Source organism: Rissa tridactyla, chromosome 2 (assembly GCF_028500815.1).
Source record: "Rissa tridactyla isolate bRisTri1 chromosome 2, bRisTri1.patW.cur.20221130, whole genome shotgun sequence".
NCBI lineage: Eukaryota > Metazoa > Chordata > Aves > Charadriiformes > Laridae > Rissa > Rissa tridactyla.
This window is the reverse complement of record NC_071467.1, coordinates 149,620,434-149,634,468: the sequence shown is the minus strand read 5'-3', so window position 1 is coordinate 149,634,468 and position 14,035 is coordinate 149,620,434. Positions and strand designations below refer to the sequence as shown.

The 14,035-nt window shown below is 39.5% G+C and overlaps 1 protein-coding gene across 3 annotated transcripts in view; it reads right to left on the bottom strand.

Annotated features, from left to right (window-relative positions):
* Positions 1 to 14,035, bottom strand: part of APBB1IP (amyloid beta precursor protein binding family B member 1 interacting protein) — a 67,029-nt gene that overhangs the window by 19,368 nt on the left and 33,626 nt on the right. For all 3 annotated transcript variants that reach the window (XM_054192693.1, XM_054192691.1, XM_054192692.1), the window contains exons 8-10: positions 8,167 to 8,241; positions 6,715 to 6,858; positions 3,139 to 3,249 (exon numbers count right to left, since the gene is read on the bottom strand). In XM_054192693.1, the coding sequence (XP_054048668.1) occupies positions 3,139 to 3,249; positions 6,715 to 6,858; positions 8,167 to 8,241 (330 nt within the window). The remainder of the gene's footprint in view (positions 1 to 3,138; positions 3,250 to 6,714; positions 6,859 to 8,166; positions 8,242 to 14,035) is intronic.

Sequence of the window (14,035 nt, the reverse complement as noted above, 5' to 3'; positions counted from 1 at the left end):
ATCAGCCCACCTCACTGGCCATTTGCTGACATTTGAACGAGCAAAGGGCATTTCCCCTGTTCTTGAAGTAAGGATACCAATTAGCTTAACCACTCAGAAATAAATATGGTATTTTTTCAACTCAATGCTCAAAGCTGTGAAATTATGTCTGGTTCTTAATTCAGCAGGATTTTCCACCTAGCACAGAAGCAAGATACTGCTGAAGCTGCCACGTCCTTGCATTTCTCCTGCACTATGAAGTACAAACTGGTCTCTTGCCTCTGAGCTGGGCAGTTTCTTTTGTTAAGTTTGAAAGACAGCAGAGCAAGTAACTTAGCTGACGACTGCTCACTGTTTTGACACAGCCAGCAGCTCCTAAGGGGGTCCTCAGAAGACAAAAATTATTTTAAAAAAATGTAGTGGTATGCTACTATTCAAAAACTTTCCAAGTGACGTTAGAGCTTGCTGGAGCCAATAAGGGCTGCAGACTAACCTATTTTCTAAAATGCAAAAATCTCCTTTGATTCACAGCCATCCCCAGTGAACAGCTAAGATGGGCTATGCCTGCTACTCTTCCAATTACTTTCCCCCATTTGCTTTAAAGACAGATAATCTTCTGCAGCCAACACAAACAAGTAACTGGAAGAGAACCTCTGCAGCGCTCACTGTCCCGAGGCACACACAGGGGAATGGAAGAGCCAAGACACAGCAATGCAGCCTTGGCTGTGCAGAAATTTCCATCTGGCTTGGACTAAGCTGGGCATCCAAATTGCTTAATAAACATAAATGTTTACCTGTTAAATCTCACTGCACCTATCTGTAAAAGTACTGTCATTTTATCTTAAGGACTTTATTCTCAAACTATGGCAGGATGAGAAATACCTCAAGGATGACAGTTTGTTTTCCTTTGACATCTCAGGACAAGCGTTTCCCAGCAAGAGAGATATTTTCCTTCTGGGAGACTTCCATATGAAAACATATGGAACAAAATGTGACTAAGTGTAATAAATGGCTCTGTGTTCCTGTCCACACACTTTCGTGTCACCAAGCATCCAATCAGAGACCAACGTTTAACTTTGTTCTTTCCCTCAGCCCACAGATCTCAAGATGTATTACATCCTCCGACCTCCAAAGGTAAAAGAAGCATACAGCAGAACTCATTTCAGCTGCATGCCTTCAAAAAGATGTGTGTGTATATATATATAGAGAGCAAATTCAAATTAATGTACAGAAATTGTAATACATATGAAACTCTCCATTGCATCAGCCTCAGAAAGCCACCCTAAGTGGGAGGCTTCCACTTTTGAAACAACAGAAGATTTGAACATATCAATACTTGCCCATACTTCCCGCCCAACTCATGCCACGGCAGGAGACAGCTATTAAAAGAAGCCAAGTCTGAAACTGAGCTGGTCAGGAATCTACAAAATGCTGATTTGTGGGAATTAAAATGAAGAACTACCATTGTAACATAATCTATTCATCATTAAGTAGCATTGCTCAGATATAATGATTTTATCAATATGATGTTTACTCTAGTATACTGCAAACACATTTTAGGAGCATCAGAGCAAAGTAGGTTTCATACATTTATAAACCTACTACCCTAGTGAGCTTTTGATCTTCACATTTCACGTTGTTTAGTGCTATATATATAGACAGAGTACATATATGTCATCACACATCCAATATCCAATAAAGCAAGTATTTCAGTCGAGTTGTGACTTTTTTTTGGTGTAAGTTCTTATTTACAGTATACCTCTTTTCACAAAAGATGGCAATAAATCCAGAGTTTTCCTAATGATTGTGAACAGTTAAACACAGTGCTACACACACTTCAAAAATCATGCTTTTATTTTCATCTGAACAGAATGTGAATAACTGTAATTAAATTAGTCAGATAATCCTTTGACCAGTCATCTGCTTAGAAAATCAATTTCCCCTTATTTTTCAAATCAGCTCCCCTTTTCCTTTTTTTTTTTATCAGAAGTTGTATTTTTCAGAAATAATGCTTACCTGCTAACTTCAGAAGGCTCACCCCTGTTTTACAAAATGGATAAAGTGATTTTTGCAGAGCATTTTGTGGAGAACTATAGTATTAAAACTGCTCATCTGTGTTAATTAGATACATCTGCTTCAGAAAATAAGTCTGGGTCTATAAACCACTTCTGCTTGCCCATGTGTAAATTAGGCTAGCAGACATTTGAAACTGAATAAAAAAAGTGCTGGTAAGTGTGCAGCTACAGACAGAAATGTGGTATTATAAGTGACCTCTGATGTGAATGTTTCCCGTACTTTTTTCTGAGATGGCAAGATACTGTGTTTTCTAATATCTTGTTTGCGCTCCAGGCCTTAAATAGAGAAGCAGCAACAAGAGTATCTTCTGTATTTTACACTCTAATCCCACTGTATTCTAAAATCTGTATTAATGACAGATAACAAGCAAGACCTAATTACTGCAACCTCAAAGCTTCATTTCTGTTATCTGAACTATGTGAAAGGCTTGGGCTTCTTTTCCTTTCCTGAGAGGAATGCAGAATTCCCAGCCTATTTGCAGTGCTACTACCTGGAGAGGCAGCAATGAGCTACTTACTTCAACAGCAAGCACCGACTTTCCTGAGTGGGTGAACAGTATCTTTTGCACTCCTGCCACAAATAGTTGTGCAATAAAATGTGCCGTCTGAGATGTCTATTCCTGCAAGATTTAGCATTTCAGTTCAACAAACCACTCAACAGGTATGACTATACTGCAAATATAAAGTAGACATACTTTTTAGTACATAGTCCATAGGGCTCATAACATCAACATTAGGGACTGTCATCTTCTCGTCACGTATCTACCTCATGTGCCATTTGTCCAGATGTGTCCACTCACCTGAACAGTCAGTGACTAGAAGCATATTCAGTCGTGTTTTGAAGACAACTTTATAGATGCAGTGTAGACATATATCATAGGACTACCAGTCCTTAAAATTAAGGTCCTAAAGGTATGTTGCTGATCAACAATGAAGCAAAGAAGAAAACAGACATGATTTTGCAGGTGGTATTCTATCTCATCAGGGTCCCTGGAGCTTCAAACTTAACAAACATAATATACATTTTACATAATTAAAGAAACTGTGTATGATATTTGCAGAACTTATTTTTCCCATACAGTACCTTTAAGACAAAGCAGTGATCTGTAGGTGCCTTATATTTCACTTTGTGTTGAGAACCGTAATAAACGTTCATATTCTCAAACTGAAGGAAGCATGCCAGATCCCGTGATGTCTACAAACGAAAACCAAGCATATCATTGTTAGAACACACTGAATTTTGATGTGAAACTCATTAATAGGACTTCTTTCAAGTGCATGAATGCCTGTGTTTTTTCTTTTTTTTTTTTTTAACTGTCATGGAGTTGACTGAAGAAAGATGAATTTTAAGTGCTTGCATTCTTAAACTAACAATTGGAAGAGCGTCAGTACATATTAGGAATAATATATATCACAGTGCAATATTTTGCCATTCTGGTTTTGCTGTGCTTTATTGCTTTGTGTGGAGATTTTGGCTTATGGCTAATAAGATCACAAAGAACACCACAGTAAGAAATAACTTCAGTAAAATAGATATAGGCCTTGCAAACACACCCTTACAATTCTGAGTGGAGAAAGAAGGTTAGGGGTTCTAAATTGCTTTGCGAGCTTGTTTTTCTTTGGCATATATAACAAATAAACTCTCATCAGGAAATAAGCACACATTTCATCTGTTTTGCTTTGAATTTTCTCACATTTTCTGGCATCATTCCTTTTTTGTTTATCATATTATTTGCTTGTTCACAATATGTTGCTAAAGTAACAAGGTTTCTGTTGCTGGCACACTCCTCAGTGCAGAATTCTGCAAAGCATAACTTTTGCAATCCTTTGAGTGGAAACGCAAAAACGGCCATGTCACATGGTCACTGTTGGCTAAACTGAGAAATGAGGAAATTGTGAAAAGAAGAAAAAAGAAAATAAAAACCCACAAACCCTCTCTACCCCTAGGAATGGGGTTATATTTCTGCATATGATGGTTGTTCTATGTTGTTCTCATTCTTACTCGTATTTTCATTACAATACGCCCTTGAATTGGGTTATTTACAAATTGAGTTTGCAAGTAAGATTTGTGGGGAGAAGAAACACTCTATACTGTGTGCAGACAGGGCTTCTCTCTCTCCCTTGTCTCCCCTGAAGCCTATGTCAAGGATTTTGCCATTGACTGTGTGGACTCAGGATTTTCCCACATGGTAAGTTCCTAAATGTGCTCAAATCCACGCAGTATAATGAGTTGTTCCTTTCCTTTACAAACAAGGTAATGGCAATTAAGACCAATATGAATGCAGTTGTTATTGTCTTCTAAGTAAGGAACATTTATTTTTTTTTTTACGTTAACATGACAAAGCAATGCAATCAACAAACAAATTTTAAAATTGTATCTGCAATTATGATTCTGTTCTTTTGTGACCCAGCATGTTTTTAAATGGGATATAAGTAGAGTAATACTGAAGAAAGAAATTAAGACAGCAGCGCTGACTGTTTTTTTAACAAAAAAACCCCAAACAACAAAAAACACCTTTGGTGTTGGCATGTGTGGTTGGTGGGCATGTGTGCAAAACTACCTGAACATGTCCCTGTATTTTCACATGTTTGCAATGTATTTTACAGCTAACATGAAGCCCCAAAGGTATGCCAGACTTCTTTGCTTTTTTTGTAACAAGTGAAAACATGATGAATTTCAAAACAGCTGCAGCAGCTGAAGATACTATTGTCCGCCAACTGTTTGTTTCTGTACCTCAATGAAAGATCACTCTACCCACAACTGAATGACTGCAGCAAGATGCACGTGCACTCTTCGTACCACCCTGACATGGGATGAGTTCTCATAATTTAAGGGCTTTGACTAAAGAGCTCTACTGAATTCTGCCACAGTGCTTTAAGATGTTTGGCACCCTCACTGCACCCTGCTCATTTACCAGAGATTACTGTCTCCACAAAAGATGTGTACCTGAGCTTCAGCTGTTCCAATACAGAGTCCAGTAACTAACTTAAATCACCATTAAAAGAGTTTTGAGCTAGGAGACTTGACTTTCTCTGGAATGGCGGAGGCATGCACATACGCATCCTTTTGTGAAGGCTGTTACGGAGCAAACAGTTTGACTGTGGTACCATTTTAAAGAGCTGTGACTACCTCCTAAATAACTAAATTCAAGGCCCTCATTCCCCTGTGAGTGGCTGAGCTGGTAACATAGTGAGTTTGAAGCACTCACACAGTTCCTTAAAATGGCTCAGTTATAGGCAGGGTGGTACACGGGCTGTAACAACTAACAGGCAAGAAAGTGTTAAACTAAACCAGCTGTTACAAGGTGACTGCAGGGTTCTATCCTGAGCCTATGTTTGCAGTCTATCACCTGAAAAAAAGAAAGCACTCCCCTTGTTTGCACTAAGTCACTGAAACAGGTATCACTGGGTGATGAAAAAAAGGCTGGGTAACTATGAGTATATGCTTGCCCTGCTTTGGCACTGTGCTACTGGCCATCATTGGAGGCAGGCTACAAGCAAATGCCCAAGATGGGCTTTTCATTTGACTATTTTTATACTCTCCACCTTAAGTGCCTTCCAAATAGCATTCTAGTTCCTAATTGATAGGATGTTGTGTGTGTGCAACATGATTTGAGGACTGAAAGCCATTATATCAGGGTCAGGTAAAATCAAAATAAATTGCTGCAAAAGCAGCAAGGTAATCTAGGTCTCTGTTTCACTGAAATTTGTTTATAAACACAGGTCACTGGAGCAGCAGCACAGCACTGCTTCACAAGCTATCAATTATTGTTTTCCTTTCTAATTTATTCAGGGAATAGCAGAACAGTTAAGTTTCACAGCACTAACTATAACAGTAAAATTTCCACCAGCAGCACCAGAATTTTCAAATATGAAGCATTAGCAGAGCTGTAAGTGATAACAGAATTGGTTTTCAGAATACAAAAAAAAAATAAAATAAAAATACCACCAGTCCCAGGAGCCACCATTCTACCTCATCACTGTGGAAATGAGAAGCCAGCCACCCTTAAGTGCAACATGTCCAGGACCCCTTTGCTTCTCCAGTGCTGGCAATTCAGACTCTTTAAAAATTTTGCAACGCTAAATGTCAGTGCATTTTATTTGGTCAGGTGGATGCTCGTATCTTACTTCTTTCTACACAAAGGGCAGTCTTTAAAAGCCTTAAAAGAAACAATGCATTCTCTAGGTAAAGATCACTGTAGGAAAAAATATATAACATTTCTGCATGCTGGTTACTGTTGCAGAAAGTCAATATCAAACAAAGTAAAGTTCCACCTTTTTTGTGATAAGAAATTAGTTTACTTGAGAACTTTTAAAATATTCTTCCACAGGGAACCCATATAACAGTGAAGCATTTTGGCAGCGTAACACCAGCTGAAGGGCGCTGTGCTGTTTTTCTTTCCCCTACCGACTTCCAGAGGAGTGCCATTTCATTAAGGCATTTATCTATCCATAGAAATCAAAAGGAGAGAAACGTGACAGGATTCAGTGACTACATTCCAATATTTGCACAAGTGGTGTAGTCAAAGTTAAACCAAAAAAACCCCAACCCTCTCAGATGCACCAACCAGACAGTGCTCTGAAAATGTCACCTTGGGAGTTCTTCACTTCCACCTCCATGAATTGTTTTACTGCTAAAAGGATTATTTGGCTTCCTGACCTTGGTTTTTCCTTTGGGTACATAATAAATTCCAGAAGCTCGTAGAAGAAAATAACGCCTCTTCCAGGACTTTTTTCCATCTTCTTTTAAATAAAGGGCCCCTTCAAGCTCTGGCACAATGACAGACGTCCCACAGAAGCTTTCCTGTGCAACAAGAATAATAATACAGAAAATAAATTGATTTAAGCACAACCCTATTAATAAATAGCAGAAAAATGCTCCCTTGAAAAATAAAGACATTTCCTGTCACAGTGAACATATGAACATGGGGAATGCAGTTACCAGGGAGAAGAACACCTTAGACAGGCAAAGGAAATTTTTCCAAGCTTATGTGCTAAATCAGCTGTGCAAATTGGGTGCTCACACTGGAAACGAAGGCTCGCAAAACCTCCATTCTCTAAAGGGTCAAGCAAAAACCTAGAAAATGTTTTAACTAGACAGAGACGTGCTCAATGAAGGCAATAAAATAGAGTAGTTGATACTGCTGCTGTTGGTTTTTCTCTATTGCTGTATCTATACGTTCTGTAGAGAGAATCTTTACGGACTGCTTAGAGATCTGAAAACAGCTAAAGAAAAATTCCCCCTCAATCTCTGCTTTCACTTTGAAATACAGGCTAGCATTTAAAACAAATATACTTCATTGTTTGCTTGAAGGACCCACTGTTGGGTAATTTTTAGCGCAAACTCACTTATCACTTAATGTTTTCGTTCAGAATTTACCAGGACTTCTGCTGTTTGACATCTGGTGCCTTCATGAGATGCACTAATTTTGAAATGGGAATGCTCAGTCACCTGAGAACAACGTTTCCTTTGTGAACTTTTACTAAGGTCAAAATGCGTGCCAGGAGAACTGTGATAATCTTCATATAGCTCTGGATTTTTCTCTCTCAAACATACAGCTGAAGTAAAACCTCATCAGAAAAGGCAGGAGGCTAAACAGACTTTCTAGAAAAGTGCAAAGGTACTTTTTCTGTTGTAGTACAGCTAATAATTTGAGGTAGTGAGAAGTATATCTGCTTCTAACCCAGAAGATAATTGTTTGCTACTGATCAACCTTACTAACAATATAAAGTCACAAGGGCTGGCCTAAGGATGTGGCACAGATGTTTCTTTTATTCATATTTGTATAACACTGTTTTTTATTGTTATCATGGCATTACTTTTCATAGAAACACTAAGTAAAAACATTCCATGGCATTGGGGTCTATAACAACAAAATAATTCTCCATCGTTTAATTTCTCTGATAGGGCATACGATGCTTTTTAAATGGTGAGCAGCAGATGCAGAAGAAAATCCACATATTAAATGTTAGACACGAAGAGACCAACCATCACAGAATTTCCTGTTACACATTTGCCCACAAAGACCTAAATGCTGTCATTGCAGAGCAGATGCAGATGGTGGCAGAGTTTTGGTGACATTTGCATCACCAACCTAGAAAGCTGGCTTACCTCCAGTAAAGCCTCTTTGTTTTTATCATTCATTTCTTTGCTTTCATTCTTCCCTTTGTTTACCAGGTAGAAATTCTGATTAAGACACAAAAGAAATTGATGTTCATTATAAAGACAGCAATACAAGTAACTAGATCACTACAAACCCATTCAACAGTTACTCAGTCTTTCAATACTGAGAACCCAAGCCAGCAGATGCAAGAAGCAGATGCTTATGGACTCTTCTTACAGAAAACTTCAATCACAGCTGCCTGATCACGAGTCTTAACTCTTTATTTTGAATATAATTCAAAAGTAATACAAAATTACTTTTGCCTATGTATATACAGCCTCCAAAAATTTTAAAAACACTGGCTTATGTTTTTGCCTGTTCTTCTGGATCAGCGGGTTTGATTTTATCATTCCAATTTTCACCGCTTCCTGCATTATTACAGGCAGTAAAGACCATAAGATTTTATTGCATGCAGATATATGATGAACACAATGTAGTATCAAAAGACTAGGAAGCATTTTTCCTAACAACTCAATTTGTTAATTTGCATGCTTCATATCTGGCACTCTGGATTTAACTCGGCTCTTAATTTTTAATAAAAGTGCCTATATGCCAAAGCTTTTATCCAAAGTTACCACTTTCAAGCCCCCGTTCATGCTCTGCAAAATATTTTTATGCAATGAAGAAGGTATTCAAAAATCTAGAAGAAACTGGAAGAAATAATCACCATGATATCTTGGCACATATGCTCCAGCCTAATGAAATAAAAACCTACACTTTGAAATGACCCCGTTTCTGTTACAGAGGGCTGTGAAGCTGCAGCTGCCCCCAGAGGACCCAGTGCCTGTCTGCCCCTGCAAACAAGGAAGCACTGCGCCTCATGCACGCAGTTACCAGTAAAAATAAATTCACCCACTGTTAAACAGCAAAACAGATTTTGCATCCATCTGCATTGTACAGGTGGACAAAAGGACAGCACTTGAACATTTGTGCAAATTCAGGCAGTGGGAAGGTAGGTCTGGAGCATGCTAGGACTTGTGTGTGGAGCATGTGCAGTGGCATTGCTCAACAGCAAGCATGGCCAGGCAGCAGAGCCTGGCTGCCTGCAGACAGTAAGGCAGCTGGATGTGAAGGAAGCAGGTAGATGAAGGAGCTATGCCATGCATCAAGTGGTGTTTGGATCCACGGGCTTGAGGCCAGAATGATAATACTCAAAGTTCTCATGTTTTCTCATTTTCTAAACAAAAGTACATGTAGAAGAGGAGCTCGGGTTTGGAAAATACCTGATGCATAGGACAGTCTTACCGATTTCCCTGGAATTAGTCAAAAAGCTAAGTTTGCAAACAAAGGGCATAAACCAAACACCATTGTCTAGGAAACAGAGAAGAAGAAAACTAGTTTATCTGACTTTTCATCTCTCTCCATTTTCTCATGTCTCAAGACTATGAGAATGTGGCAACATACTTACATGCCCAGAACTCCACAACAACTAAACTGCCACACAAATGCAAACGTTACCAAAAGACAAATGAGAACCGTGTAAATGAAGGAACATGCTGTTGCTACAGTATAAGAAAGAAACAAACAATAAATCTGCCCTACCAGCGTACCATGTTTACAGCAAGGAGGTTTATCTGAAGTGAAACCCTGGTCTTCACACAACCACATCGTCTTTTTCAAGCAGTGCTGTGAACAGCTGTTTGCCAGAACACAAGCCTCATAGCAGACGGTTTTTGGAGGGGCACCAGGAGAGGAAGGGGAAGGGGCGTGGATGATCTCAAAAACAGTTCTTTAAAAACCGTTTTCTTAAAAGATCACATTAAATCAGACAGGGGACATCAAAAACACAGCCACCTGCAATCTGGGCTATGCTGATGCCACATCTGTGGTATGAACATAACAGAAGAAACTTGAACATTCAATACAATAGACAGTTATGCTAGGAAACACAGCAACGTTCTCTGGAATACGCAGCAGTACATAGCTGGCCCCAGACTGCCTGGGCACATTTTTAGTCCACCGACGAAGGTAAGCAAACACTAAGGACCACAGCTTCATGACTACATCTGAAGACACCATTCACAGTGGAAAAAACCCAAACCAGCTCAAAACAAAACCCGCTTAGAAGTGTGTTCTCAGTACAACCCATACAGAGACGCCTGCCTATGCAGTCCAAAACCACAGGTCTGACTGAGTGACAACGCTGCACTCATCCCACTGGAAAAAAAAAAGATACTGTTGTGAGCAGCTGCAGCCAAGTCCTCTGCACATGACCAACAGCTCTTCTTGTCAGGGAGCACTAACACAGCACTGCTGGCTTAATGTTGGCACACCCCCTTTTGCATTGATGGAGGTATGAAGAGAAACCTCAGAGGCCACTGTTAGGCTCAGCTGAGCCGCCAGGCTTTGGGATGGATTTGGAAAGTAGAGGGACATGCAAGCTGTAAGCCGCCTTCTTCTAAAGATCATTATAAAGACATACTACAACGCCTAAAATACAGAATGAAAATTTATCAAGGTAAGTACACCATACCACTGTCTCAACAAGGCTTGGCTCATCAGCTTTACTAACAGTGTGGAGAGCATTCATCTGGCTCAGTCAGCCTTCAGCGCACTGATAAGAAAACAAAGCTCCTCTGATTACAACTGATTCACATTCAGGCATCTGGCATTTATTTAGCACAAACACAGACCACCCTGTGCTGACATAATCAATGGGAGGGAGAGAAAGTTTATAATGATATCCATGCTGGATCTCTAACAATGCAGCTTTTTCATTAGGGAAACAGGGCTCTGTCACCTAAACCAACGTTATGCAGATGTACACTGTCGTCTTTCACCTGTCAATGCACATTTCATTTATTACTGATTACCTCCTTTATGTCTCTGCCCTGAAATCTGGAAGTACATGGTACTCGTTATTTGTCAGTGGCTAAAAACCTGGGGAGCAGACTGTACACTGTACTTGTTTTATCACTGTGTGGTCTCCTATTTTTGATCAGAAGCATTCATAATAGGAGGCAAACCACATGCATCCACAAGAGGTCATTCCAAGTCCAGTAGTCAAAGGTCATGATAAAAAGCAAGCTCTCGCCTGTCTGAGGACACCACTGGGAAATGCATGTTTGGTTTGGGATGTCAGGTCATTAATGGGACAAGATGGAACTACAGGGCAGCTCTCTGCATATGTCTACAGATTTGAGAATTAACTATTTTTTATGTCCAAAAGACAATGTCTTTCTCTTGAGAGAGAGCTGAGCTTACTTAACGGGATGGATTCCTCCTCTTGGGCTGATAACATAAGAAAGCAAACATAAAGGGTATTTTAACAAACAAAAAGTATGCTGACACACTTTGTCGCTGGGTTTGCTTTCTTTGCACTGTTTGAGTTATGCGCTGCAGAGATGAGCAGTCGAGCGTTTTTGCTGAATTATTCCCTGTGCCTACACACCCCAGACCAGCTGAAACTGACATAAACCCAGTTGCTCCCCAGTGCTATTCTACCTGACTCAGGTAAATGCAGAGCTACAGTGGCAGTTTTGACATGTACTGCTAGCCAGGTATGCCATCCTTAAGAGACATTATGCCAGCATTTCTCCCTGTGCTTATGCAGGACAGCGACAAAACTAGCTGATGACCCATCTATGGCTTTACATTAGCAGGAAATTCCATATGCACAAAAGAAAATCCTGTCAAGATTTCATGGCCAGCTTAAGATAACTTTGTGCTTTGTACTGTAAAGTACCATTAATCTATGCATACAAACTTTCCACTTGGGAATACAGTCATCTCCTTTTGTGTGGAAAGGCAGGTAAAAAAATTCAGGCTGTCTCTCTCCACTCTATAACCCTCAAACAGCGTAAGACAGAAAGTGTTTTCAAGAGTTTCAAAGAACATCTCCAGTGGCATGTAAGCAAACCAAACCTGGATCATGGTAGAAAGAGCAGCCTTAACTACTGCGCTGACAAACTCTCTGATTGGTGTTCTATGTCTCTATATTCGTGAAAAAGAATTTTCTAAACGAAACAGCACCTCTTTCATACCTTTCATGTTTTTCATATGTACAGCCCCATCCAAGCTGGAAAGCAGCAACTACTTGTCAGTACACAGCAAAAAATAGGTGTTCAAGGCAGCATCCTCCCTCTGCTTCCCCTTCGCTTAGGTTGTATTTTTGCTTTCAAGCTACCGAAACTGTTATTCCAGAAGATCTGCGAGGTCCGCAACAGCACAGATCAGACAGTGTGCAGCAAACAAGACAGCTGCTCCAGACTATCTTCCTTGTGCAACGAGCTGCCTGTTTACGCTCATCCAAACTGCCCCCAGAACGAGTGCAGTTCTGGCCAGCTCACAGCCCATTTCAGTGCATTGCAACTGCGTACTGAATGCAGCATGGTTTGTGCAGAAAAAATGAAACAGAACACAGTCACACCTGCAACCCGTATCATGATGTATCCCACATTAAAAATATCAGAAGACACCTATAATTGCTCTGAAGATCACAAATGTAAATAAATGAAGCTAAAGGCAAAGCTCATCTGAAGCCCAAAAACCTGATTTTCAACTTTCTTTACTTGATTTTATAATGTTTGAAGAAATCACTACAGCTGACTTTTCATGTCTTGCGGATGATGGTGTTCGACATCAAAGATGGGGGAACATGAAACAAATGAAAGATGTACCTAAGCTAGTATGCAGCTAACAGCAAAGCACTCAATAGGCTGATTAAAAGTCATCTGAAAAATGGTTCAAATGTGTAAAGACTCTTTCTGTGTTACAGTCCCAAGTCAGAAAAAGAAATACATTTATTAAAGTAGCATCTTCAACTTGAAACTATACCATGGTCTGAAATACACTAATAGAGAAATTAAAATTACTAAACAGTGGGAGTATGGTGAAAAACACTTCCCTTTTCTCACTTCTATTTCTTTGTGCGTTTGCCAGCACACTCAATAATCAGGCTCCCTACCAGCCTTCTTTGTTTCCTTCACTGGGTAACAGTGGAGACAAAAGAAAAACCTTGATTCATAAAGGTGGCCAAAGCGGTGAAAAACAAAAGTATCTCCTGGTGGATACTAGCCCAATGTCACTGACTTCAAAATAAATATTCAACTGTGAAACTCACTATAGCTGTCCTATTATGAAAGGCATTACAAATTCCTACTCCACCTCCTTCTCATACTGTTTAGTACTCTTGCTTTTCAGAAGAAATAAAATGTCAATTCAGTGTATGTGTTCTCCATTGGAGAGTACAGCTCTTGCTTTTGTCTTACTTATGAGGGAGAAGAAGCATAAAGTATTCACTGTACAGATTTTCATTAATTTCATAAATACTGTCCAAAAATAATATTAAACAAAACCAAAAAACCCAAATGCATGTGGCATCACCTGCACTGTTTGAATTTATCCTGTCTGCTTGTACTAACAAAAGAAAAACAGAGGAAATCAAAATCCATGTCAGCAAAAAATCAAATACAGTGTTCTATGAGTGTGACCAGCATTTACAGTCAGCACTTTAGATTCAGCTGCCCCTTAAAATAACACTGTTTAAATGAAGCAAAGCATTTCCTACATTTTTCTTTCACCTCTTAGCTGAGAATTATTCTTCAAGCTTTTTGGAAAGAGGTGTTGAGACCTGACAACCTTTCCTTTCAAGAGTCAAGCACAGCATCACTCAACCACATGACAAAGCATCACCTTACCTATGTTATAAAGGTTTTCTTTATTTGCACACGTACCAATACGTATTTTTGTTTCATTCTTTAGTCATAGACTTGTGATGCTCCACCTCTGTAGATGAGTCACTGATGCCATTCATGGAAAGGTCTTTTACTGTGAGTTCCCTGCAGGGTAAATTATATCACAGAAAGGGCAAATGTG